This window comes from Gallinula chloropus (assembly GCF_964237585.1).
Source record: "Gallinula chloropus genome assembly, chromosome: 4".
In the NCBI taxonomy this organism is placed as follows: domain Eukaryota; kingdom Metazoa; phylum Chordata; class Aves; order Gruiformes; family Rallidae; genus Gallinula; species Gallinula chloropus.
Window position 1 is genome coordinate 8036183 of NC_140088.1, and position 27689 is coordinate 8063871.

A 27689-nucleotide genomic window follows, 5' to 3' on the forward strand; every position below is an offset into this window, starting at 1 on the left:
ATGCCGCTGGGGCACATCATGAGGCTCGACCTGGAGAGAATCGCCTTGGAGTACGTCGTGCCCTGCTTGCATGACATCGGCTTCTGCTACTTGGACAACTTCCTGGGGGAGGTGGTGGGGGACTGCGTGCTGGAGCGGGTGAAGCGGATGCACCGCGACGGGGAACTGGCCGACGGGCAGCTGGCCGGCCCCAGCCGCGGCGTCGCCAAGCGGCACCTCCGCGGCGACCAGATCAAGTGGATCGGGGGCACGGAGGAGGGCTGCGAGGCCATCAACTTCCTCCTCACGCTGATAGACCGGCTGGTGATGTACTGCGGGAGCCGGCTCGGCAAGTACTACGTGAAGGAGCGATCCAAGGTAAGGGACCGCGGGGCCTCGGGTCCCGGCGGGACCGACCCGCAGCTCAACTCTTGGTGGGACCTGGCGGGAAGTTTCCACCAGCTCCCCTGTCCCGGGTCGTGTTTTCGCCGTCCGTGGGTGTCTGTGTCTCGGGCAGTCCCGCTGGGCTGTCCACTCAGCACCGCTCCGGGTGGCGGAGGCGCCTTGGGCTGCCCAGGGGATGCCCTTGCCGGAGGCGGCAGGTGCGGGGGGGCTGCCCGCTGCGGCAGCGCACCCAGGCTTATTCACCGCGGTGCCTTGTGCAGGGTCTTTTGCCCGGCTTCTCGGTTGTCGGACCCTGGACAGACCCTTGGGTGCACCGCCGTGTGCCATCGGGGGTCGCCTCGCAGCTGACGAGGGGAAGGGGGCTGCACAGCCCCGGAGCCCGGCTGCTCCAGCTGCGGAGAGCGGAGATCGCAAACAACAGCCAAGCCTTGACCATGACTTTCCTTTGAAGGGTTGTTCCAGGTGGAGGGAAACACTCCCTACCCCCTCCCTATCCTCTCCGAGCACGTACGCGGCTCGGATCCGCTTATTCGGTTGTTTGCGTCCGTGCGATAGTGTTATCCAAAGCAGTTTCTATGGTCCGGCTCATGCCAGTGACCTGCAGCTGAAGGTTATCGTTATTGCGTTGGGTACCTGGCACAAATTAGGGGATGCTCTGCTTTAGCACAGCAAACTTGTGTGTTTTGAAAGGGAGAGTTATTCCCCCCACACACACTCCCCAGGCTTTCTTGATCAGGAATGGAGAGGACAGTTTCATTATAGGGTTATTTATCAACAAGGTTTATATACACTTGCAATGTCGTTACTTCAGTTAGAGAGAACTTGGCTTTTTCTTGTCTGTTTTGCTGTGGCAAAGTGGACTGGCTCACAACCAAGTTTGCTTTGTTGTCCTGAATGCTGAAAACATACCAATTTCTTTGTTTATGACTTCAATTCTATAATATATATCGAAAATACCCGCTTTTTAGAGATATGCTGGAAGGAGAAACAATGCAACTTTGAAAAAAAAGTTACAGAAGTGAAACGCATTTCTTTTGGTCCCAACTTGCACTATACTAAGGGGACTTGGGAGTGGTGCTGAGATTTAATTTTAGTCACAGAAAATGAAGGAAAAACCAGTATGGTGTCGATGTTTACTTGTGAACGATGCTTGTGAGCACCTTAAAACCTGTGCATGCAGCCCCCTGCGCACTTCCAGGCGGGGGTAGGAGTAATAAAAGGTTGAAACTTTGCTCCTGTTCTTAGCTCCACTGAACTACTGATCACCAGTCAGTTCAGTAAAAAGCTTGGGTAGCGAGGTGTCTGGATTTCACTAATTCTCGGTGGGAGCCTGGTGTTGGGATGTATAAATAGCTGTTCTGCTTTGGCACTGCCTTTAAGGTCATCCTAGTTGACTTATGCTTTCCTGATTACTGCTGAGAGGGCACTGCTGGCCACCTGTATAGGGAAAACCAGGACCTTACACTAAAGCTGGACTAGAGTGAAGGCAGGTTGCCCAGTATTTGTACACTGGTTGGGGAGAAGGGTCTTTTGGGGAATGACCTTGGGTTGAAGAGATGATTTTAAAGCTGAGTCGGGGTGGTGTTCGTGCAGTCATTTTTGTACAAATAGTACTTTTGGCCTTTGTGCTTTAGTGTGGAAGGTGTCAGACTCTGCAAACAGCTCATGGAAATGCTGTGCAACAGTCCAGGACTGAAAGTGACTCACTGTTGTTTGTAAAACTGAATGTGGAGGAACTTCCATCAGGAATTAATAGTAACCAATCCCCTAATTATAAGTACCATGGATATGTGAGGCCCTAGAATAGCAACTGCCATCAGTAACTGAGATGTGGGATGCCTTCAGCAGGAAGATTATTCCTGTGACTAACCAACTGACTGCTGTGGTGCATGCAGATTCCCACGTCACCCGTAGACATTTCCCTTCCATTGAAGCCACCCATTTTGCTTGTCTTCTAAAGTCTTGTGAATGCATACACAAAAATCCCAAATTTGAAGTCAGTGTACTTTTTATTTGCTATATTATACAAATAAATGGATGCCCAGAAAGCTTCTGTGGCTTAATATTTGAAGAAGCATGGGGTGTTTCTGAGCGACTGGACCAGAAATACTTAGCTGGACATGTACTATCATAATTTATTGTTTTGGGATATAGGAATTAGATATGGGGCTAGGAGTCCAGAGCAAGTTGTTCAATGTGTTGGCTGCACAGTAACTCTTCTTGTCATGGGAATGAATCTATGTACTATCACCCTTGTCGTTCTTCAGAGGTCTTTTGCTTTTAAAACAATTGTATGATTTTAATCTTCAGTCTTAAGGTGTTGGAAAGAGGGTTTGCTTAGTAAGTGAACTTCTGTCAGCTCACTGTTTGCTTTGTGCGATGTGTTTCATGGTATTTTTGTTTTGGTAGCTACACAAACATAAGACAGGTATTTTGTCCAATAAATGAAGCTTTCCTTGTGGCTACATGAGAGAAATGAGTCAGGATTTTGCTGTTTCCAAATGACTTCCAACAGCACTTCAAGAAAGTTAAGATTGCGTCAAAGAGAAAGGATGGAAGTAAAATTTTACAAGGGTACTGGATATTCTTTTAAGAGCTGTTGGTTGACCTTTAAGGGTTGATAATAAAAAGTAATCTTTCATCTTTGCAGACCAGTGATCTGAATCAATCTTTAGAATAAGATAATTTAAAATATTAGGTATTTTTAAGTATTAAGTAGTAATAATAACAATATTAGATATTTTAAGTATTAAGAATAAGATAGTAATACTTAAATATTAGCTGACATGGTCAAATGATCAAAATAATCAGATAGCATCCATCTAAAGACCTCTTCTGTTGACACCCGATGTACTGCTTGTTGACTTCTGTTTTCCTCAACAAAAGTTTCCATTTTCTAGTAAAATAAGTACCATGGTTCCCAGTTTGTAGTAGGTAAACAGCTAAGGATCTCACCAAGGCATTGTTGACCCAGGGGGAGTCTCCTCCACAGTGTGGGAAGATTCATTCTTGTGCAGAGGGACGCTCTCACCTGAGGACAGTGTGGCTTTGAGGACCTGAATCCACTCTGCTGGAGCCTTGATGCTTGGTGGAGAAAAGCTGGTGGGTGGTTTTGGCAGGGAAGTGAGGCCACAGCTTGGTTTCCACGGCTGGTCACCTGGAGTGCCCCTGGGTCAGGTGGTGCACCAGGGACTGTGGGTGAAAGGGTGATGTGCTGCACCTTCTGAGTCCTCATGTTCCTAAGTCCCTTCTTGGCGTTAATTAGGGTTTGCAGGGGCTGGAGGGGATGGTAGAGGTGATGTCTGAAAGGTTTGAGCCTGCTTGCAAATGCATGTTGCTCAGATGTGGAGGTGGCACAAGAGCCTGACATGTATTGTAAAATTTTCTAGGGGGCAATTGCAAAATTTTGTAGGTGGTGAAATGTCTGTCCTGTAGAAGAATAATCCCTGTATTATAAATAAATCAAAGCAACAGCTTTAAAAAAATGAAAATACCTCCCCAAAGCAAGGTAAGGAAATGCACCAGAAGAGAAACAGCTGGAGAAATTTCTCCCTCAAGACAAAAGAAAGTTTTAAAAAAAGTTAAAAGCTGCAGATGAGCCAGGTGCTGTGGCATTTGGGATATCCATCCCTTGGGCCACCTCAGGTGCTGCAGAGCCTGGGGAGCCACGGGCCCTGAATGTCCCTCCTGTGGGGAGGGTGGGACTGGGTCAGCTGGCTGGTGTGTGAAGGTAAAAGCTACAATCACAGTGGCCTGGGTGGGGTGGCTAGATCACGTGCTGATGAGGGGCTGTGGCTCTTCATGCTTGGCCTCAGCTGGAGAAGGCCAGCTCCCTGTGGCCTGGCAGGCTCTGAATGATGTGGTTGACGCTTGCTGCCCTGGGCCACCTTGCCTGAATCAGCACTTGACGTTCTGCCAGCATCCAGTCCTTGAGGATGAGGGGTGGAAGGTACTTTGAACTGGCGTGGATGTGCTCTGTGTGGACTCTGCACCTGAGTCCTGACAGCACTGTGTCACACTGAATCACTGGTACCCTCTTGTGTGCCTTCATGAGTTAAACCCTGTGTCAGCGCTGCCTTTGGGGACCTCAAGCTTATCTTGTGCCTGTTGAACACCAGTGAGCCATGCTGGCTAGGAAATAATGTGAGAAGTCATAATCCTCACAGCTAACCTGTGTTGAAGGAAGCTTGTGACTGATGTGTTGAGCTCGGAACCCAACTGCTTGCATTCATTGTCAAGCATATGGCCTGAAGTTTAAACAAAAAAACCCCTTCAATACGAGATTAGTTAACATAGAAGTTCTGGTGGGATGTGAAGTTTCTTCAAATCTTTGTGGGCCTTTCAATTTTTTATGGCATGTCCTTCGCTTGTAGTCACACTGCCTCCTTGCTCACTCTACCCTGTTGAGCCCTCTGACTGTTGCAGAAGCAGGTATTTCGTGGTGGCACTTCATGGTTAACCAGTGTTGGCTGAAAACCAGAGTGGGTCCTTCTGCCTACCACGTGATTGGGGTATTGGTTGGTAAGACTTTTCTTCCTGAGGATTGAAGTGCATGAAATCTGTCACAGGCTTGGATTGAGTGGTTTTTCCATGTCTAATTTACATAACTTGTAATTTTTGCATTTAGGTATGAAGAAAGGAAAGTTCTGTTCCATAGCATTCCAATTCTAGTCTTTGCAATTAAGACAGAGTGGGATGCTGCATGTTCTGATTTGAGGTGTGGATATAAGGAGCTGAGTAACAGAAAGCTGGCTATAGAGCTGAAGAGCGTTGCTGCCTATAGAAATATACTGGTTTATTATGTTACAAAGGATTTTTGATACTTGCATAGCAGAATGCCTTGCAATTAGCTTACAATGGGAGGTCTGATGAATACCACCATCCAGAAGAAATATGCATAATTTTTCTTTCTTCTAATCAAATGCACATGTTCTGGCATAATGGGTGAGTTCAAATCTGTTCTTCTGGCTCGTTGCCGGCAGAGTCCAGAGCCACTGGAACTGTAAATGCAACAGACAAGTCATTTTATGATATCAGACTGAGGAATTCAGCATTGGCACAGATCCTAGAGTGGTTGCTTTGGCTTGGTGTCAAAGCTGATGTTTATATCTGTGTTTGTCAAGCAAGATTAGTTAGCCTGGTTAATTATACACAGGAATGTATAATTTTTACTTGACAATCAGAGCATTAAATGAGTATAAACCTGGGCATATTAGATCTTGTTTTTGTTCATCAGATTATTCTCAATGACTTTTTGAAACTTTTCAGAAGATACTTCTCTAAAAGAGGCACTTGGAGAATCTTTCAGAATGCGTCTTCACTTGGCGGGGACAGGTATGCACATTATCCATAAGTGGGGTCAGAACTGTGGGTACCCTCTATGGAGTGGTGTTTGAGCTTATGGCTGGGTGCTGAAGTTACAAGCAGTTTGCATTTGGTACCTGTTAGGTATTACAACTCTGAAGAACCTGACTGTAGTGCACTGGTAGACTCGACCTGTGGTAGGCAGTGGAAGTCATTTGCTGTCTTTGGTGTGTGTTACACCAGAGCCTTTGGCAGCCAGGTGTCTGCTGTCGGTCTTCCTTTTACTGTCTTGTGGAGAAGTCTGTAACTGCACAGTGACCTTTCTTAGACCATGTTAGGTACCTCTTTGCATGCTTCACCCTGGAAGTGGCAGAGGGAGGCAGAAGGTGGCTAATCCTCTAAGATGGGGAAGAAGTCTGAGCTCTTGGGCAATGTGAATAGCAGAGTGGTCTGCTTACCCTGATTTTGTGCACGTGTTAGTGGCACCAGGGTAGGTTACTTGACTTTTTTTTATACAGTCTGTAGTTTTGCAGTCTAGCAGTGCTTCATGAGTCTAACTAGACTCTGGAGTTACACAATGATGGCAGGGCAGTCAAGTTGTCCACCATCTGTCCCGTACCGGTAGTGCATTTTCCTCAGTTCTTTCTTATCCATTGCCATGGTGGCTCTGGTATCAGTCCTTCCCAGCACCACTTTGTCAGCTCTTAAAGCACTGGTGACTATGCTGGTGTGCCTGCCAATACTCCTATTACTTGGAAACCCTAAGTAAATATGTGCCTCTCAGTTTGTTTTTGAATGAGGGCTCATTGCTCAGTAAATGTCAGTGTAAACGTTCAACCGTGGTGTGGGGAGGGAAGCTGTAGTATGAGTGGCATTAATGCCTCTGGGTATGGGGAGTGTTTGTCCTTTGGACTGGTGGGGGTGTGTATCAGCATCGCAAGGCACACTATCCTTGAGAGAGCCACCGGGGAAGTGGCAAGATTCAGAGTTCAGTGCTCCCTTCTGCTGAGCTGGCATTTTGAGAGGGAGGGGAGCTGGTCCTTGCTATTAATATCTGTACACAGCCTTTTTCCAAGGTAATTATTAATGAATAATTCAGTTCATTACAGCTCACTGCTAATAGTAGTATACATTTCAGTGGAGATGCGCTGATGCTTGGAACACTGATACGGGGCAGCATGTACACAGTAGACGTGAACTTGCTTCTCTGCCTTAAGGATTCCAGCTGTCCATGTTGATCCAGTGTCTTTATTTGAGTTTCCAATAAACTCTTCTTTCTTTGACCTTCAAACTTACCTGGATGGCAGCTCAGTGTAATACAGCCTTACCTTGCATGTTGCTTCCTGAGCAATTTTCTTGATTTGTTACGTGGAAATGTCTTTTTCCCTCCTCTTTCTCCTTTTTCCCCTGGCGTGTTGATAGTGAGGGATGTTCAGCTGTGCCTGTACATCCTCGGCAATTCCTTTCTGTATGTGGAAGAGATGGCATAGAAGAAGATAAAACTGCAATGACCTGAACATGAATGTGTTTTTAATCAGATGAAATCTTGATGTTTGCTGAACAGACTGTACACACTTGGAAGAGATCAATACTTTTATCAAATGTTTCAAGATGACTCTTCCAAAGTAAAAAGTTCTTTTTTTTTAAAAAAAAAAGTTTTTCCTTCATTTCTGTTTCCACTGGATTGCCTTTTTGTCTTTGTGCAATAGGTCAGGGGCAAGTGGTCCTTCAGCACTGGCAGGCTACGTGGCGCTCATCCATCTTGTGGTGGATGGCTTGTGAGAATGAGGAGGTCAAGAAGGGAAGCCTGTGAGTAAGTGTTGCCGGCTTTAGATTTATGGAGAAGGAAGATGTGTGCATACCAACTTGAGGGAGTTTGAAGCCCTGGGTCAGATTTATCATGACTATAATCCTTCTGTCACAAAGCTAAAGACTGAAACGATGTTAAAAAGCTGCCAGCAACACTAAGATTCCCCAAGCTTCTGTGGAAAGGTTTTATTGGATTAGAGAAGTTCTTGGGTAGAGGTGTTTTGGGAACTGCTTCTGGTACCTGTGCCCAGGGCAGCTGATGGTCCCTGTGGTGGGCTCCAGGGAGAATAACTGATGCACTGGCATGGAATGTGGGGAGAGGGCTAGACCGAAGATTGTGATTGATTACATTACTTAGCAATTTGTTTTAGACCTTTTATTGCTTTGAAAAGAGGTAACAGGGAGTTGGTCAGAAAAGCAAGAAGGTCTCTCTAGCTGTTCAGGCAGTGAGGTGCAGGAAAAAAGTTTACGAAGGAGGCTTATGCCAAGTAGACTGACTATCTCCTATTGTTTAAACTTATTCACAGCTGTGTCATCCCATCACCACTGCTCTGACCATTCCTGCTAGTGATTTGGAGAGCTGTAAGCCTCATTTCCCCTCTTATCACTCACTCACACATAGGCATTTACTGTCTCTCAGTGACAGAACAGAGCTTTTCCCTACAGTAATTTTTCTTTTGTCATTGTATTTTCATAAGATTAATAGACAAAGAAATTTAGTACCACCACGCAAAGCACTTAATAGAAAGCAGTTGATTAAACAAACTACTTGTTGCTCTGATTTTTCACAAATAAAGTAATGCAAGATTTTTCTGGCCATAATGCAGTCTTAGTAAATGTTCATGTTACCAGCCACCCACTTTAAAATGAATAGCATAAATTGCAGGAGTACAGTATAGCACCCTATCTGCCCAGACTGGAAATAGTTTGTCCAATGCTTTGGCACCTGGAAATGACAGGGTAGCAAAGTCTTTTGCCAGACATCAGGGAATTACATCCTACTTAGTAGCAAAAAGATAATAATTTTGGGAGACACATACATATTTTTGTGTGGATCCTTTGGTCACAGTATTGGATTTTGTGCTTTCTTTCTGGACTTGAAAATCAAAACAAGAAACACGTTTGTATTTTTCTTGCCTGTAAGTCATAATAATAATTAACCATTGCCTATGTTGTCTTGTGCAGTAATTTTTATACAAATTGATAAGGCAAATGTTCTTAAAGTTTTGGCCCCAGTTCAGCAATTCACTCAAGTACGATTTTTAAAGGCTTTTTGAAGTCAGTGGGACTGAAGCACATCATGGGCTATGCTGGAATGCTTAGAAAACTTCAGGAAAAGTTACGATGACGCTTGTGCCATCCCAGTCTTTGTGTTTTGTCTTCTGAAATATGGGCCATCTTCTACATGGCATCTTGGGAGGGGCCAAGGAGCCTTACCTGGTGGAAGCTAGCAATAGCAGTTACTGTTTGTTTGACCTCTGTAATTGACTATCTTGTGGCAAACCTGCCTTACACTGCGAACAGCAGCAGTTATTCCAGTAACGCATAGAGGGAGATAGGTGCTGGTTAGTGCAGGCTGGGGAATGTCACCCTGAAGGGGAAAAGCCTGAGTGTGAGGCACTGTCAGACAGCAAGCTCAGAGGTGGTGGGTGCCAGCATGGAGCCTCCTAACTGTCCCGGGTGATGAAAGTGCCGTGGTGGACTATGTAGTTGGGGGGTTGGAGAGGGAGGGGAAGCATAGAACCAGGGAAATTTGGGAGGAGAAATGGTTTTTAAAAAAAAGGCTTGGTGTGAAATGTCAACTAGTATTCAACTTGTGTGTTCCTAGGGTAACAGCCTTTGGGTGTGGTCTTGCTGCTCAAGACTGTAACTGCACCTTCCCCTTGTGATTTCTCATAGGAGATCTGGTAGAAGTGCTTTGAGAAGTGGAAGAAAAGCTTTACTGAATGCTGTAACATGGCCTGCTGTTAGGGCATGTAAACCATGATGTATGACTAGATGTGCACAAACAGAAATGGGTCCCCTGGGATGTATTGGTAACTGTTCTTTACAGTGTTCGCCAGTGTTTCTGCTTCCCTAAATGAACTTGTCCTCTGTCTTCTGTTGTCTGTGGAGTATGTGCATAGTGTCTCTGAAGCGGGCCAACAGGAAGGGTCACTGTCTGGTTAACTGTTCTACAGACTTCCTCTTGACAGAGGAGCAATGAGAGGACTTGTGAATGCCGGTCCTCATTGCCAGATTTACTGTAATTCAACATTTCATGGTGGTCAAAGGCTGAAGTGTCAAGGTTGTGTTACACTTCTCAGTGTGTAACTTGATGTCTAACTTTGGTGACCTAAAGACTCAGTGCTAGTCTGACAGGCACAGTGATAATTTCTTGGCAAGGATGAAAATGTAGTTGGCTTGTGCTTTGTTTCTTTTCACCTATGTAAGATATCTGCAACTGAAACAAAATGAATTTTCTTTTGCTTTCTTAGTTTGCTTTTGTCTTTTGCTGGCACTTGGTTAAAAGCCTGTTTCCCTGCTAACCATCCATAGAAGCTAATGCTGCTAATGATGAACTGTATTAGTACAGTGTGGTGGCTACAGTTAGGAAAGGTGCCGGTTGTGTTGATGGTGACTGAAACTATGGGCAGATGTTGTACTTGTTCCACCCTCATGCTAAAAATAGACATATTTACCCTTATAGCCCTGGCTTGCTATCTCTACTGCTTTTCATCTCTGTTTGCCACTGCAGAGAAGCAGTTGTGCCTCACATCTAACAAAGCCAGCTGCAGCCCCTCACCAAGGGGTTTCTTACCCCCACTCTACCCCACCATGTCGTGTCTGTGCAGCCACCTTCTTTCATCTTCATCCCATGGAACAGGAGGGATTGGGATGAGGGCTGCTTCCTCTGGCTGCCCAACTGGCTGGCATCCTGAGACACCCCTGTCCAGCCTCCAGCTTGGCTCACCCCTGGCTGCCCCTGTGGTGACTCTGAGTACATGCTGCTCTTGTCACACTGGCTGCCAGAGAGGAAAGGTTTTGGAGAGGAAGAGGAAAAAGGAGGGAACAGAGCCAGAAAGACCACTCTAGGCTTTCTGCATCCTCAGGAAACATCCTGAACCCACACCAAGGGGACCACTTCCCTGCTCAACAGTTGCTGTACTTCCTGCAAAAGCTACCTTAAATGCTAAAGAATATGATTACTTTAAAGACCCAGTCTTGGACTGGATCTGTAGAAACCTGAGAGCTGTTGCTTCAGTGAGTCAGTGGGAATGGCTGGATAAGGAGGGCTCCGGAGGGGAACTGCAGTGAAGTAGAGCAACAGGTGTGAACATAGCCAGAGGGAAGGCGGGGAGGGCACCCTTTGGGACTGGCTTCATCCCTGTGCACAGCCACTGCCCCAGCTGGTAGAGTCAGAAGCCTGTGGCAGTGGCCACGATGCATACAGCTTGTAGGGTTGGTCTCTTCTGTCAGGTGGTGGCAGCATAAATCCGTGGGAGAGTCTTGACCAGTGGAAAAGGAAAGTGGGATTTCAGCAACCTGTGTTCAAAACCAGAGCCTGATGTTGCCTTGCAGCTGGGTTTAGGACTAGGCTTCCTTGTCTGTGAGCTGAGTGCTTTTGTGACTACCTTTAAGATGTGCACGTGTAAAGCTGGAGCTCAATTTGTTGTGTGCATGACTGTGTTGATGCATGCCTGCTTTGTTCAGAGTTGCCCAGTTTCTGTCTACACACAGGTATGAACTGTTGAGGTGGTACAGAGGGGAGGCACCACAACACTTAGGATTTTTTTTTTGCCAATTCATTTTTATTGCCTAGCCTTAGAACGGGCATAGCTATATTATTATAAAATTGCCTTGAATTTGAATAACTTCTTTTCCTTCCTGTGTGGAAAGATGCTGTGTCACTGTATACACGTCCCCTTTAATTGTACCCACATGAGAGAGACTGTACTGGTGCAAGGTGCGTGTGTAATCAGAGCAGTACAACTTTATGTGCAGGCAAAACCTTAGAGCTGTATGTGTTGCTTAGACATAGGAGAAATTATTCCTGATGGTAATTTTTTATAGGTAATTTTAGTGAGTATTATCCATAAATATTGATGTACACAAAATCCTATGGAGGAATAAATACACTGTTAACTAGGTAAGCTCCTCTGAAAAGGTGGTGGAAGAGTAAAAGATGGGTGTGGGGAGTGATACGGCTTTTTCTTGAAATTAACATAGGACATAACTGGGCTCATCAATTAGCCTTAATTTGGCATTACTGCTGTGATAAACTCTTGAGAACCTTTCTTCTCTATTTATGTAGCACAGTAATGTCTCAGGCAATTTTGGGAGTACCCTGAACGCATATTTAGGGTACCCACCAAGTGTGGTGGTGCTAGTGTGAACCCTGCCCCTCTCTCTGGTGGCAGAGGGGGATGATTTTCGCTGAGCCAAAGAGCATGAAGAACATCTTCCCGTTGTTGTGCTGCCTCTGCTGCCATGGGAGCATCAGAAATCATGAGAGGTGATCCCCAAGGAGAGACTGTGCTGTGAAGTCAGGACCTGTCTTCCCCTTGGCACAATGGCTGTGAGGTGGTGGATCATCGCCTCCTCTGCCTACGGGTTCTGGGGGTGCCCCCTGTGAACCTCAAAAGCAAAGCACTTATGGGAAGTGTTAGGGGTGCTGCCTACTGCGTGTCAGCTGTTAAGTTTGTGGGCAGTGTTGCTCAATTGCCCTGGGCCTGTGGGCTAAAAATAAATGAATAATAATGAAAAAGGGATGTTGGTCGGCTTGGGCAACTCTGACACCAGCAAAACACAGCTTGCCTGTGTTGTGGCTGTCTTTCCCAACCTTTATTTAAACACCCACAAGAGCATCAAAATAGGTAGAGTTCTTTAAATGTTGCAGGGAGAAAAAAAAAGTGGTGTAATCCTCTGGGTGATTAGTAGCAGAACTGTAAAGGTCTTAAGTGCTGACAAAGAATGAAAAGCTAGAATATTTAAGGAACTATGAAATTATCTTTTTACCACAGCGCTGAGGATATTCGTTCCACTGAGGATGTCTGTGCTGGTTACCATGCCTTTATTCCCTGCTGAGAACCTGAGTATCCAGGGATGGTCCTTACAGATTTCCTTAATGAGCCTGCACTTACTTATGAATTTGCTTTTCTGTGGGGGTGGCACTTGTCATCCTGTCTCCCGGGACTCATTACAGGGGACGCTTTCTCTATCTGCATTGATTGCTTGCGATGCTTCCTCGTTAGTGCAGCTCTTCCAGATTTGGCTCTCCATGGAGAGGAGGGGACTGAAATACTTTCCTGGGTGATGAAAGAGGGCTTGAAGAACAAGCAAAAATAACCCTAAAATTTAATTAAACAGATTTTTTTTTTAAGTGTGGGAAATAAGTGTGTGCGTGCGGCAGGAGCTGGGGGAGGGAGACCAGTAAGAACCAGAACAGAGAAGCGCCTTGACTGTGTGTGTGTGTGTACTGCAAGCGTGGGTTTCCCCCTCTTCCCTCCACAGCGTCTCTGTGAAGTGTACTCTGGAGTAAAGTTTGCGTTTGATCGCCAATCGCCTCACGCTCCGCACGTAGCACTGTCGTTAAGCCATCATCCCGCTGGCCTGAAGCCAGGGCTCCCGGCGCAGGGGAGGTCGGTCTTTCCAAACTGAAACAGCCTTTATTGATACATCGATGCACTGCGCATGTTTACGCCTGCTAATTGGGGACTTAATCTGAATATCCTTGACTGAACTAATTGACTGGCGGGAGCCTTTTGCGTGTCGGGTCCTGCCGGGATGGTGTGCCTGCTCCTCGCAGCATCTCTTCTGGAGCTGTATTGTCTGCGTGTGCAGGGCAAGGCACAAAAACTGGCAAACGTTGCAGCCTAAAATGTAGTTTTAGGTCAGAGGAGCATGTAAAATTAAAAAAAATCTTACCTGATTTTACCACTGCACGAGATGAAAGACGCATTGGGAAACTGGAGAGAAGGGTTAATTGACATACATGCAGCAATACGTAGATTAATTAAGTGTGCAAAGAAGGAGGTTGATTCTTTCAATTATTCGAAGAGACACAGATGCTCGCTGTAAGGACAGTTGTGATCCTACTGCAAATGTAGATTTGCTTCCCTGAATTTCAGTATTCTGTTTTTTTCCTGGCCATGCCCAGAGGCTGAACACAGAATGTGGGTGGTAGCCTGAAAACAAGAGGTGTTATTGTACTTGGCTTCAAAAAAAGAAGAAAAAAATCCCCAAAAAACAAAAGCAGCGTAGACAGTATATAGAGGAAGATGATTGCCTGGGACTCTTTCGCCCAGGAAACCCATGTCAGGCTTCTTGGAAGCCTGGAGGACTTCTCCCTGGGTCAGGCCCTTTCGCAGTTTCCCAGATTGCCCCTTCATGTTAGGACCCTGGGGGGTATCCAGTCATGGGGAAGCTTAACAAAACTCACCACTGTGTCCAAAGCTTGGTTTTGCAAATGCTTCCTATTCTCTTGGCAGTCACGGATGGCCACTGCTGACATGAGGCGTAGCTGTTCCACGACTTTCCACTTCACAGCGGTGCTGCCCTGGCAGACAGCTTGAACTTAAAGGGCATCTAGATTTATCTCTGAGTGGGTGTTATACTAAGAAAAGAAAAAGTCACGAGCTGAAGCTGTCCTTCACCAGTAATAGGACTCTCCAGGCCATGAAGAACTAAATTTTGTTGCCAGTCATTAGAAAAGCTTTGTAAGCCCCACCACAGATTCATTTAATAGGGAGTCTTTTTTAAAGCTTCATCAATCTGATCTAGCTTCTGTACAGACAGATTCCATAAGATTTGAAAGCCTTGTTAGTGGCTCCTTGAGCTACCACTGGATAGATAACATGCCAGTCATCAACAGCTGTGGCATGGAGATAATCCATGAACAGAAGTTTTATGGGTAGCTTTTTGTTTCTACCCTTAGTCCTAAAAATGTAATAAGCAGGAACAGTTTTCCTTCTTATGGCAATTAGGATAATACCAGGTAATAATAGCCATTTGGTTGGTAAACAAAGATAAAACAGTATCTCTGCATCTTTTTCCTGCAGATGAGAGCAGTGCTCTTTCCCACAATTTCTGCTCTCAGGCTGTCCCTCAAATTTCTCCAAACTGTGGAGAACTTGAAACAATATGCACTTGAAACAATAATCAGGCTACAGTGCATACAGAAGACCAAATAGAATAAAAAGGAAGAGATGAGGTTTCTAGGTTTTGCAAGATTTTAATCTGGTAATCAGTGTTGCATACATGCAGGGAGAAGCAAGTATGAGACCTCCTGGATAAAATACTGTCCCTGGAAATAAGATTTTTGTACAGTTAGAAGTACTTGCCCAGCAGGAAGGGTATTTTTTTTAAAAAAAAGTTCAGTGCTGATGGGCATTGTGAAAAAAGCATTGTGCTCCTAAGATGAGAAATGTTGAGAATAAATGCATTCTCACTTGTGTGGCTGCATCTCTGGCCATAGAAACGTCTTCTCCTTTCCTCTCAAATTCTCAGGGCTGCTGGTACAGTCCAAGACTAAAAGTATCTGTGATGTCAATCTGTCCAGGATACAGAGAGCAGTCCCCTACTGGTACAGGGTCCTATCAGTCTTTCATATTTTGTTTGCCATGGCTCACTGGTCCTTCAGGAGCCACTTGCCACCTGCACCCGAGGAAGAATTGACTAGCTGTGCTTGCAGGTGCATTTGTGGAGCTTATCTGCTTTCTTTTTCATGAAAGAAGGTAACTGTCCCAGGATGCTATTTCTGTTGGCTTTTTTCCTTTTTCAGATGTTTTCCGTATGACTTCAGTTTAGGCCTTCATATTAAGATAAAAATTGAAGTGAAAAGGTGCAGCTGTCTTGCCCTGTCAATTCTAGCACTTTCCCCAGCATTTCTCAATTTCTAAAAATAGGCTTCTTCTCTTGCCTCCAGCTCTGAGCAAGAAGGCGATGAGAGAATCATAGAATTGTAGAATCATTAAGGTTGGAAAAGACCCCTGAGGTAAAGTCCAACACCACCATGTCAACTAAACCATGTCTTGGAGTGCCATGTCTATGTGTTTTTTGAGCACCTCCAGGGATGGTGACTCCAACACCTCTCTGGGCAGCCTGTTCCAGTGGCTGATCACTCTTTCAGTAAAGAAGTTTTTACTAATACCCAATTTAAAGAGGAAATGGCTAGGCTTAGCTCTGTAAATCCAACAGCTCTTTGACTGAAGACTGATAACCAAGTTATGGGTGAGGGAATTAGGTATTAAGTTGCCATGCAATGCTGCCATAATGCCCACTTCATGTTTTGCATGACTGAAGTGAGCAGAGTTTTGTGCTGCACCACCCTTCCCCACCCACTAGAACTGGAGATTCCCTTTCCAACAGGCACCAAGCTAATGTCTCTGATTTTTTTTTTTGTGTGTTTTAATATAATTTTCTTCCCTCTGTTCCCTTCCATCTCTTCAGAGATAACCAATTAGACCAATTTTCCTAGTTTATGCTTCAGTATAGCAGTTGAGTGGTTTAACTTTCATAAATTCAAACAAACTAATATTTAATAATGTTCATGAATATTTTATACTTAACCATTTTAAGCTACATGGTGGAAAACACTTGGGCGCAATTGGGTGCAACAAGAAAAGTACTTAAGAAACACCCCGTTGTGCCTGTGTGTCAGACTAGCCTCAACTGAGAATCTCTTGTCTTTGATCATGAAATGTCAGACTACTCATGTTCTTTTAATGTAGAGCATGCTGTGTGCCTCGTGCTTTCTGGCTGTACAGACTGTGTGCATCTATGGACTAAAATCAGGTTGAGTACAATATGCACTCAGCCCTAAGTCAGTCAAGGGAATCCTTATTTCCTGTAGTCTGGTTGAGCAGGTTTTGCTTGCACTTGAGTTCAGGACTGAGAACCATACATGAGCATCCTGGTTTTGGTCAGGCTGGAGTTAACTTCATTTGTAGCAGCGGATGGAATGCTGTGTTTGGGAGTTAAAATGGGAGTAGTGCTGATAACACCCTGATGTTGTTAGTTGCTGTCAGGCAGTCAAGGACTTTCTCAGTTATTCGTATTTCTCTATTCATGAGAAAGGAGGGGCAAAGCCAGGACAGGTGACCCAAAACTGGCCAAAGAGTATTCCACGCCAATTACGTCCTGCCCAGGATATCGGGGGGCTGACGGGAGGAAGAGCAGGGGTGGCTCCAGGACGTGCGGTTCTTGGGGGACGGTCGGGTTCTGGGACGGCTCTGGGTGGCACGGCCTGAGTTGTGGGTTTGGTGAGAAACTGCTTTGTGTATCAACAGCTTCATATATCTTTGCTCTAAAGTCCTGTTAGCATTGTTATATTGTATCTTTCTGTTATCTTAGTAAACTATCCTTATCCCAACCCACAGGCCTCTTAATTTCTTGATTTTGGGGTTATTTGCACCTTCCTTTTCCCTTCCCTCTCACACACACCCCACCCCACCCCCCCCTTTCCCTTTTCCCTGCTCTTGTCCTTTAAGGAGCAGGCAGCTGTGTGGATCTCTGCTCTCGGCTGGGGTAAAACCACAACAATGAGACAGAAATTTGGGAATCTTGGAAGTGTGCAGCCAAAGAAAAACTTATCTGAAAGCTGAAATAGCTATGGCACCAGTAATTATTATAAGTGCCTTGCTTTTTTAGACAACCGTTGTAGTGATATCTTAGATCAGCATTACTTTGTGACTATATCGTACCTTTCATCTAACAGACTTCTCAAGTGATTTCTGAATTTAACTACTTGATATATGGGCTGAGGTGGTTTACTCTGGGGATCAAAAGCAGCTGCTGTTCAACAGTGCACAGGACAAACCTGGTACACAAAAATGGAAAAACATATTATGGGGTCTTCAGCTTAATCTGCAAGAGCGGTTGGTCTTGGCAGCATAGTTACACAGGTCAGGATCTTCTTTGCTTGTTGCAAAGGTCATACTGGTTCTGGGAGGAAAATAAGGGATCAGTATGGGGTTACAATCCCTACCTACACTGTCTACATTAGGAGTTTGTGACAGCTCTGGCTTAGTGGTAGCAGACCTGGAGAGCATCTCCTGACCTGCTGTCATCACTGTTTCCTATTAGGCAGCATTCACTTCCACTTAGGACCATCTTTTAGCTGGGGTGTTCTCTGAAGCGTTTTGTTCCAAGTATCATCCCACTCCAGTGCTGCTTATTTTATGGAATGTAGCAGAATGATGCCTCGCAGCATGATCCTGGCTATCAGCTAAGAAAATTTGTGTTTCCCCTTGCTAGAAGGACTGGGAGGCAGGGAAAAATCCTTTCTGTGGAACTGCTGCTTTTTATCTGCCTCCAAACTTTGGTATCTTGCAGTTTGACTTGCAGATTTCTCTGGCTGACTTGAGTGTAATACTCAAAAACTGAATGATGAATAACTTACTTTTGCAAGCTTCTGTGCAATGTCGAGTATACTGATGATTCCTGGCTCCTCACTGAAGTTGGTAATTACTGCTTGTTTAACTGGTGGTTGATTTGCAGCCTCTTGGGAAACCTAGCATCTCTGAAAATGACAGTGTGGAAACTGCAGGCTTGATGATTTGCTTTTCGTTTTCCAAGTTCTGTAGGCTTTAACTTACGACTGTCGACTAGACCACCAGAGCATTGCTCTTCAATCTGTGGCGTGTGTGCGCACATGATTGCAAAGGCATGTGTCTGTATATCAGAACTTGAACTGTTCAGCTGGTGGTTAAGACAAAGTTGTCTATTTGAACTTAAATAAAGGAGGGTTGGGTTTTGCTGAAACTTGCTCTGAGGGCTTACACTGGGAAGTTAAGCGAGCTAATAATCATCATAATGGATTGTATTTAAAAAAACAAAGGGTATGTTCTTGCTCATTGCTGCCTGCTATAGTTAGTTTAGGCTTGGAGTTGGCCAAAGGAGGGAGATGCTTCCAAAAAAGCAGTGGGCTTTTCTGGGCACACCTGAAAGTATAGGAAACACTTTTTTTTAACTGATGCTCCACTTGGTCACCTGGTAAATGATTTAGTTATTCTGATCCAGCCTCCAGCCTTTGTAGCAAGTCAGTGCCCTAAACTGTCCAGTTTAGTGTTCACCAATTAACTAAATTAAGTCTTGGTCACGCATCTCATCTCCTGTTTCTTGTTTGATTTGAATGAATCCAAAAGTAGTGCTAACAGCTGGGATCCCTGCTGAGGCCAGCTTGATCTGCTCTGGAGCTGCTCCAGCCAGCGCTCTGATAAAGCGTGATATCGTTTCAACAGGCTCTAGGAGGACCAGAATGATTTCCTCTCATTGTTTGAGGTTTCATTCAAATATTCGCCATGCCAGGAAAAAGGATATTTCATTTCTGCTTTTCTCCCTTCACTGCTGCTACTGGAAAACTTTTTTCTCTTTTCTTTGAGTTAAACTAGAGTGTGGCCAGGGCTTTTGGATTCTGAGGGAATTGTTCTACTCCATCCCCAGGGACTCTAAGTGTTGTGGTTGTGAAAGGTGCACATTGTAAATAAATTAATAATGCATCAATGTCTTGGAGTTGAAGCACATGTTCTGCTAAGAGAACATATTACGTGGAGGAGGCCAGGGAGAACTCTGGCCTTCTGCCCAGATTTGGTAGTAAGTAAAGCATCTAAATCCCTTTAAGGGTCTGGCCTGCAGTCTATTATTCTTCAGCAGGTTTTTGATCATGGCATTAAAAAAATAGTAATATTGGGTTGATTTTTGTGCTGTTCACTAATCTTAGAGTAACATCCTATATCAACTGTAACACCTCCATAATTTTGTGTTGTACATTGACTTAAAAAGGAGTTATTATCAGCCACAAAGTTTTATTCCCATTGTGCATCATGCCTCTGATATGGTTAGCTTAGTGCAGGCACACAGACTCTGGGCACCCACTGTGCTTGCTGTGGAGATGAGCCCTTTGCTCCCCTGGCACAGCCCTTCTCCCTGCCTCTCAGCTGGCATCACTGCAGCTCTTAGCTGCTCTCCCAGCTCCTGGGGTCACGTTCCCCATCATACAAGGATCATGTTTAGCAAAGTGTTACTATTCTAATTGTTTGAACTAATCCAGTTTGCTGTGCATGGGATGGGTGAAGGGTGCAGCTCCCTGAGCTGTTGTGCTAGCAGCTCAGATGGCGGGGTGGGTGGGCTTTGCATGAGGGAGGTTATCCTCCCCCGTGATGTAATAACTCCTTTGGACCGTTTCTACATTAGTTACAGATGGCTTGTGGTTTCTGCCAGGCTTGTGCCACTAAGCCAGGCCTGTTCCAGTGCCAGGCTGTAGACTGGCCCTTACTGCTGTTATCAGGCTCATAATGAAATGTAAGTTCAGCTGTAGAGCCGTCTGTAACAGCAGAATGACAACAGAGCAGGCAGGACCTGCAGGGAGGTATCTAGCCAGCTGCCAGGTGTGATGGAAGAGGGCTTATTACTGGGAATTAAAGGTACTTGCTCTTGTTCAGTGTAATCTCCTGCCCTTGTGGGTCACCAGCTCCAAAGCAGCTGTGGCCTGAGGTGTTGGGGTGAGGAGCAGGCTCTGGTGACTTACTGCTGCCTGCAGGTGCCATTTGCTGGTTCTTGTGGGGAGGAAGGAAAGTCTGTGACTTCAGATGCAGAACAGTGTTTTCACAGCTGTATGTGTACACCTGTCCTAATTGGCCAACTCCTGTGAATAGACTTTTGTTGTTGGTAGCAGAAGGTCCAAGGGATCCATTGTGCTGGCCAGCGGTAGCTTCTGTTCCAGTGCTTGTTGGTGCAGTAAAACTACCTTTGTGATTAAAGCAGCATGTGCTGTATTCTAGTTGGCCATGTGTCCTGTGAGAACAGCATGACTTTAGTGTGTTAACTTCCCTCACAGGAGCTGGCATGGGGCTGTGGTTTGGGTTTGTGCTGAACGCTGTGTTGATAACACAGGGATGTTTCCATCACTGCTGAGCAGTGCTTACACAGAGCCAAGGCCCCTGCTGCTTCACATACCATCCCACCAGCCAGTGGACTGGGGGTGCATGAGGAGCTGGGAGGGGACACAGCTGGGACAGCTGACTCAAACTGAGTTTCCATAGCATATGACATCATGTTCAGCATGTAAAGCAGGGGGAAGAAGGAAAGGAGGGATGTTGGGAATGGTGGTGTTTGTCTTACCAAGCAACCATTATGCTTGATGGAGCCGTGCTGTCCTGGGGATGGCTGAGCACCCACCTGCCCACAGGATGTGGTGAATGAATTTGCTTGTGTGTGTGGCTTTTGCCTTACCTATTAAACTCTCTTGATCTCAACCCAGGAATTCTCTCAACTTTCACTCTTTCAACTCTCCCCTATTCCCATCTGTAGGGGTGAGCAAGCAGCTGTGTGGTGCCCTGCCACTGGCTGGGGTTAAACCACAACAGCTAGGAAGCAGAAAACAAGACTTCTGTGTTCCTAGATAAAAACTTAAATTATTCTTGGTAAAGGCTATACTGTCAGTCTATCAGCTGTGCTTGCTTGGGGCAGGTCATGAAGTGGTGCACAATCACATCCTCGTTCTGTGGGATGGACATGTAGAATACTCTTATATCCAGAGTTTGGATGCTACTGCTTGGATGGATGGAAAATGAGATGGGTAAAAAACCTGTTTGGATGTTTGGGCTTGTCTGGGAATGAGATTTCTGTTGCCACAGTTTCAGTGGAGTAGACGCTATGGAAAGTGACTGTGGTATCACTACCAAATAGTCCCAGTAGTGAAGAAGTAACCCAGACACAAAAATCTGGTACCCTACCAACTGTGTGTCTTGCTCTTCCCTGCATCTTGCTTAGACTGCTCATCATATCAATTTAAGTATAATACCTTTGCTGTAAAAACCCTTTTTAAGACATGTTGACTGTTGTGTGGTTTGGAGTAATTCATGGTAGGCTTATCTCATCGTTCAAGGTGAAATTTAAACCGTGAATTAAGCGATTGTATCAGCAAGTCTGGAGATGATCAAAGAGAGAAGTAAGCGTCTGAAAGCTGTTTGGTTAGTTCTGTGGCTCAGTGCATGAAAGCAAACATGCACTGCCCTGTGCAAACACAGCACAAAGAAGTTGCAAATTTTTGCAGACTTTGCTCTGTGGACTTTTACCCATACGTCCTGGGGACCCTCACTTTGTGTTGGACCCCAGGCATGTGTGTGATGGGGGCTAGAAGATATGAATAGAGGAAGATGGTGGTAGTAAGGCATGACATCCTGGGATCGCTTTCTACTTTCATTATGACTGCAAACATCGGTTTTGCAATGACTGCTCAGCTTTAGAAACCCAAGCAAACTTCAGCTGAAACTGCCTCAAAGTCACGTAGCTTGTAGAGGACTAAGGCTTGTACTAAACAAAACAGTGTTTTAGTTTAATTTGGGGTTTTTCCTCCTACTTTAGTGTATATATTGTGAAATATGGGGGTTGTTTATTTCCAGTTTGGAATTTCACACTGACTTAACCAAACCATTCTGTGTTTGGATTGGAAGGGACCTCAAAGACCATCTAGCTCCAACCCACCTGCAGTGAGCAGGGACATCCTCCTCTACTAGACCAGACTGCCCAAAGCCCCATACAACCTGGCCTTGAGCACTGCCAGGGAGGGGGCAGCCACAGCTTCTCTGGGCAGCCTGTTCCAGTGCCTCACTGCCCTCTGAAGACTTTTTTCCTAATGTCTAATCTAAATCTGCCCTCTTTTACTTTCAACCCATTACACCTTGTCCTGTCACTATACTCCATGAAAAAATGAAAGCAGCTTGGGTAAGGATACCTTATGGTGGTTTCTGTTGTGGGTTTTGGATTGATCATCTGAAAAATTCTGAGCCAAAGCGGTGGTGGGAAGATGCTTAGCAAAGAAAAACTGAAGGTGGGCATCTTTTAGAATTTATTTCTTTACTGTCTTTATCTTTCAGGCTATGGTTGCTTGCTATCCTGGAAATGGAACCGGGTATGTTCGTCACGTGGACAATCCAAATGGCGACGGGCGCTGCATCACCTGTATTTATTACCTGAATAAGAACTGGGACTCCAAAGTGAGTAAGCCATGGGGTTGAGGCAAAACATGAAGGAAAAAACACTTCAGAATCAGAGCTTTGGAGCTGTCAGTTGCTCTGTGAACTCTGGTGAACTTATGAACAGCTGGTCCATTTTTCATGGTGTTTATGGCAACACTTTGGAAGTAAGAGGCTGAACTGCTTCCTTATCATTCTCTCTCCCATCCCACACACATGTTGTTTTGTTGCTATAGAATAAAGCTTCTAAGCACTGGGCTGCTGACTCTTTCCTCTAAACATAGCAAAAGAGAAGGAAGCACTAGGAAAAAACACAGTCCACTAAAGAATAAGTGGATTCTGGGTGCAGAAGAAAATTGCAGCACAAATTTGGGACCTTAGCATTCTTGATACGGTGCCTTAAGGCTAAACTGCAAAAGATCTCCGGGCAGTTACCTTTTTGGTTTTCTTATTTATGAAGTGATGAGCTTAGGAAGATGAGTGAGCACAGGGCTTGGTTTGTCCTCTCCATCAATGATTCTATCCAATAGGTCTCTTGACAGGATGGTGCTCTTATTTCTACCTGTATTACTGTAAGGCAATAAAGTCAGCTTTGAATTGGCCATAACTTTAAATTAGAAACAGAATAAGGGTTTGTAAAAATGCAGAATGTCTCTATGCTTTTGCTGTCATAATACAGCACAAACCATATGATTCTGTGAAACCATTTATGGACCATCTACTGAAAATTGCCCAGTTTTCTTTGTCTCAAAATTCTCTTGGCTGCTTTAGGTAGATGCTGTCCAAGCACAGGTAAATGCCATGAACCCCAAAAGTGAGTTCAGATTTAGAGGCCATGCCACTGAAAAATGCACTGATGGTGAAACCAGTATTCCTTTAGGGAGACTAGGGCAGTGAAACCTCTCAATGTAATAAAATGAAGTAGGACATGTGGGAGGAAATGCAAATATCCAGTTTGTCTTGTGGACTGCACTCCTAGTAGTGAGGAAGTACCCAATCAGACAGACACTAAGAAAGCTAACTGAAATCCAGGACAGTGATGGAGAGTATTGCATAGATGTGATGGTAATTTTATGCAAATGTATTGCTGGAGGAGATGCAATACAACCATGCTGGCCTTTAAAAGCTACCATGTTGCTTTAAACCTGACCCAATAGTTTCTTACTGAGTTTTGCATGCCACAGGGAGCCACTAAGTTGGGTCAGTGTAGGGTTGACAGCACCTTCCCTGCACTCTAGTGTAGCATAAAAACCTTGGAGTGGTAAGGTGGAACACCCTTACCTACCTGTCTTGTGGTCTTCACTGGCTCTGTGAAGTTCTCTGAGCTCAGAAGCTTCCCAGTATTTGTTACAGGGCCGGTGTTGTCTTTATGTTGGTTCATTTACTTTAGCCAGATATTTACACTGTAACATTACAGACTGGGAAAATCAAACTGGCCAAGAAATTCAGCGTGTGGTTTTCCAGTGTTGTCATGTAGCTGTCTTGGTTATCATTAGATGTTTATTTCCCATTTGTTGGGTGCTGAGGACAGAGAAATAAGTCATTCTTCACATGAATGTGTGGGTGTTTATGTAAAACGCAACCTTTCCTTTTCTTTCAGCTGCATGGTGGAATCCTTCGGATATTCCCAGAAGGAAAGTCCTACGTAGCAGATGTTGAGCCGATTTTTGACCGATTACTTTTTTTTTGGTCAGATCGAAGGAACCCACATGAAGTTCAGCCTTCTTATGCAACCAGGTATGTAGCACATTTGGCATTGATACTTGGCCAGGAAACAGGAAAGCATCTCATGTACCACTATTTGTATCTAAAATTATGGCCATTGTGTGTTTACACATGTGCATAAAAAATAGATAGCTAGATTTTGGTTTTTAGTTACTGGGAATTCTCTCATCAAATAAGGAGGAACAAGCTTGAATGGTAAGATTCCTCATGTGATAGAAAAAAAAAAGCCCTTTTAGCATTGACAGGAGAAATCTTTCAAGCCAGGCACAGCTATTTAGCTGGGTTATACTTTTGCCCTCATATAACACTATAGGGATTCTTGGGGCTACTGTCTTTCAAAAGCTGATGTGATGCAGGGCAACCCCCAAGCTGCCTGCAGGCATCCCAGAACAGAAAAACATGCAGAGGTCTGTAAGCTACTTTTGCCCTCTGTTGCCAGGGGCTGTACACTCTTTTGTGCCTCCGAGCAGAAACTCTCACCTATATTTTTATCTTACTTGGTAAAATAGACATTACACAATGCTGTCTATATATGTCTATAAAGATGTGCTATTTGCAGCCTATTTTTAATCTACTAATCCAGTTTTGGGGTTTTTTTTTTGCTTTCTCCATGAGCATAAAACTCCAGGGCTGTATTTTAATAGCAAAAGCTGAAACAAACATAAGATCTCTTTCTTTTCTAGATATGCCATGACTGTGTGGTATTTTGATGCCGAAGAAAGAGCAGAAGCCAAAAAGAAGTTCAGGAACTTAACTGGTATGACTCTTGTATAAGTGTTCACTAGAAAGAATATAATGCATTTTGGTATTTCCAAAGTCAGAGACAGACTGGGAAGTAACTCTTGTAGCTACATGGGTATGACATTAATTTTTATAAAGCATTTTTTCATATCTCATCACTAGTCAGTTATTTATGTGGAGATGTTGTGACAGAAGAAGATTCAGGCCTGGCCTCAGTATCCCTGATAAGCATGATGGGGAAAACAGGAGAGGGGGTTTCTGATTTCTCTCCCAAATGACTGCTGAGGTTTTGTCCCAGTCCAGGAGGCTGCTCCATCACTGGAAGGCTCTAAGCTCTTCTTTTGTTATTTGGGAAGTATATTTTTATTGTCTCCAAACTTTGTTTAGCACAGTCATGAGGCTTACACAAGTTTCATAGTCATGTACTTTAAATATTTTATCCAAATAAGGCCTGTCTTCTATATTAATGAAGGGCAGTTGGGGCTTGCAGTAATGTAAAATGGATTTGTCTTTAATTTACAAGTAATTTCTGAGTGAGGATATTTGTAATGCCCTCAGAATATATAGATTATGAGTTGGAAAGAAACAAAGTTTAGAAATATATGAAGACAGGCTGAGAGAGTTGGGATTGTTCAGCCTGGAGAAGAGAAGACTCAGGGGAGAGCTAATTGCAGCCTTCCAGTACCTAAAGGGACCTACAGGAAAGTGGAAGAGGGTCTGTTCATCAGGAAGTGTGCTGACAGGACAAGGGGGAACGGCTTTAAACTGAAAGAGAGTTTAGATTAGAAATTAAGAAGAAATGCTTTACTGTGAAGCACTGGAACAGGCTGTCCAGAGGAGCTGTGGCTGCCCCTTCCCTGGCATTGCTCAAGGCCAGGTTCTACGGGGCTTTGGCCAGTCTGGTCTAGTGGAGGAGGGTGTCCCTGCTCGTGGCAGGTGGGTTGGAACTGGATGATTGTTGAGGTCCCTTTCCAACCCAAAGCATTTTCTGATTCTATGATGTAAGTGCATCCTTTGGCAGGCAATTGCTAGATTAGCTGTGATCATGGTGCACTTCAAGTGCTACCTACATTGAACTGAGTCTTGTAGGTAGCTTGAAGCAATCCCAGAGACACTTGTGTGGAAGCCTAGGAAGAAGTGACCCTGGCTTTCATAACAGCAGCAACTCTGCCTGCTACTATAGTAATGGCATGTGATGAATAGACAGAGTTGTCTAAATGTGTGTCAACACTCTACCTGGGGCCATGCTCGAAAGTCTGCTTTTTGGAGCACTTTAAGATCTGGTCTTCAGGCAGTGCCTTGAGCAGTTCCTCAACATGCATTGTGGAGAACATTAATCTTTTAAAAAATGTCTGCTATGCAACTGGAGACCAGCAAAGTTGTAATTAGCTGGATGGTTTTCAGAACAAACTGTTGTCATCTATGTAGCTGGTATGCACATCCACTACTGGCCTTTCACTCTGAAGAGATGTGAATAAACAAGGCTTCAAGAGTGGGGAGAAACATACCACAAACCTGGAGCCTGAAAGCATTTGGGGCTACTGCATGAGCTGTATTCAATTTCAACAGGCCAAGTGGTCATAGCAAGGTTTTGTACATCTCATTAATGTGCTGTGGGTTCATACAGCAGTTTAGCCCATGATTTCATACCCATGAGTGATTTCATCATGAGTCTGAATGGGAGGTGCTGTCCACTGAAAAAAATAAACAAACCCAAACACAACCAAAGCCAACTTCATCCTGTTTCTGAACTTGCAGATGAATGCTGCCACAACCCTCTGGCTTAACTTTTTTTCATCTTTTCTCTGCAGATGCAAGGAAGAGAGAAGCCCCTCTTAATGAAGACTAATTAACTGTTCTTGAACTCTTCTGGAGGAAATAAGATCCCAAAGATGACTTTCATTTCCAGCGAACAAGGGCGAATTCTTGTTATGGACAAGAATGCACTAGTTGTGTCCAGCATACGCATCTTATGTTGATGGTACTTAAGGCAGCCTCCTGTCATGCCTGCACCTGGCAGAAGGAATGCTTGTTTTCTATTTGCCTTTTCCTGGAAAAAATAACCAGGTTTAAAAAAGAGTGTCAGTAAGTCTGGTGGTAATGACTCAGCCAACTGGCTTTTGATCACTCTTGTAACCAAGATAACAATCATTGGAACTAGTGGTAAAAACCTCAGTCTTATTTGCACTTTATGGGGGGAGGGGGGGAAATCTAGCTCAATGGGAAGGAGCTTTATGAGTTTTAAAATCTGTGGCAGACTGCTAATGGATGGGAGAGGTATTGGAAATGTGAAATTAAACTGGATTTTTGTAGAGTGTCATATTATGGTCTGTCCTACACGGGACTGTTGTACTGTCCAACATTTTGCTGCGCAGAACACTGGCTTGCTCTTTGATAGCATGACTTTTTCAAACAACAGTTTTTTTGTCTAGTCATTGCTTTTCCTGGATTTTCTTGCTTTTCAACAGTCAAGGTCTAGTGGTGCAGTTGTGCTGCCCTTTCTGTCCCAGGACTGAGGGGGAAGAAGTTATGCATCTGTCCACAACGTTGTAAAACCTTTTCCTTTCTGTCCTGAGCAGGATGGGTTGTATGTCTTCTTATTTTCAAAGTTGGGTAAAGCAGCTGTTTTCTCCCAGAAGTTTGGTAAACTTGCAAGGCTGATGGCACACAATGCATTGGCACTAAAGGCCAATGATACATAGAGTTAAGTGGGATTTTTGTTACTTCTCCATCTATTGTGTTTTGTATGACACAGATATGAATCTGAAA

At 44.6% G+C, this 27689-nt stretch overlaps 1 protein-coding gene across 1 annotated transcript; it reads left to right on the forward strand.

Annotated features, from left to right (window-relative positions):
• On the forward strand, nt 1-27349 carry EGLN3 (egl-9 family hypoxia inducible factor 3; the record flags this gene model as incomplete). The annotated part of the gene is made up of 5 exons (XM_084263827.1): nt 1-357; nt 22356-22475; nt 24055-24191; nt 24863-24936; nt 26732-27349. The coding sequence occupies 5 exons, from the start codon at nt 1-3 to the stop codon at nt 26767-26769; spliced, it is 726 nt and encodes a 241-aa protein (XP_084119953.1). The 3' UTR covers nt 26770-27349.
• Between the last annotated feature and the right edge of the window lie 340 nt (nt 27350-27689).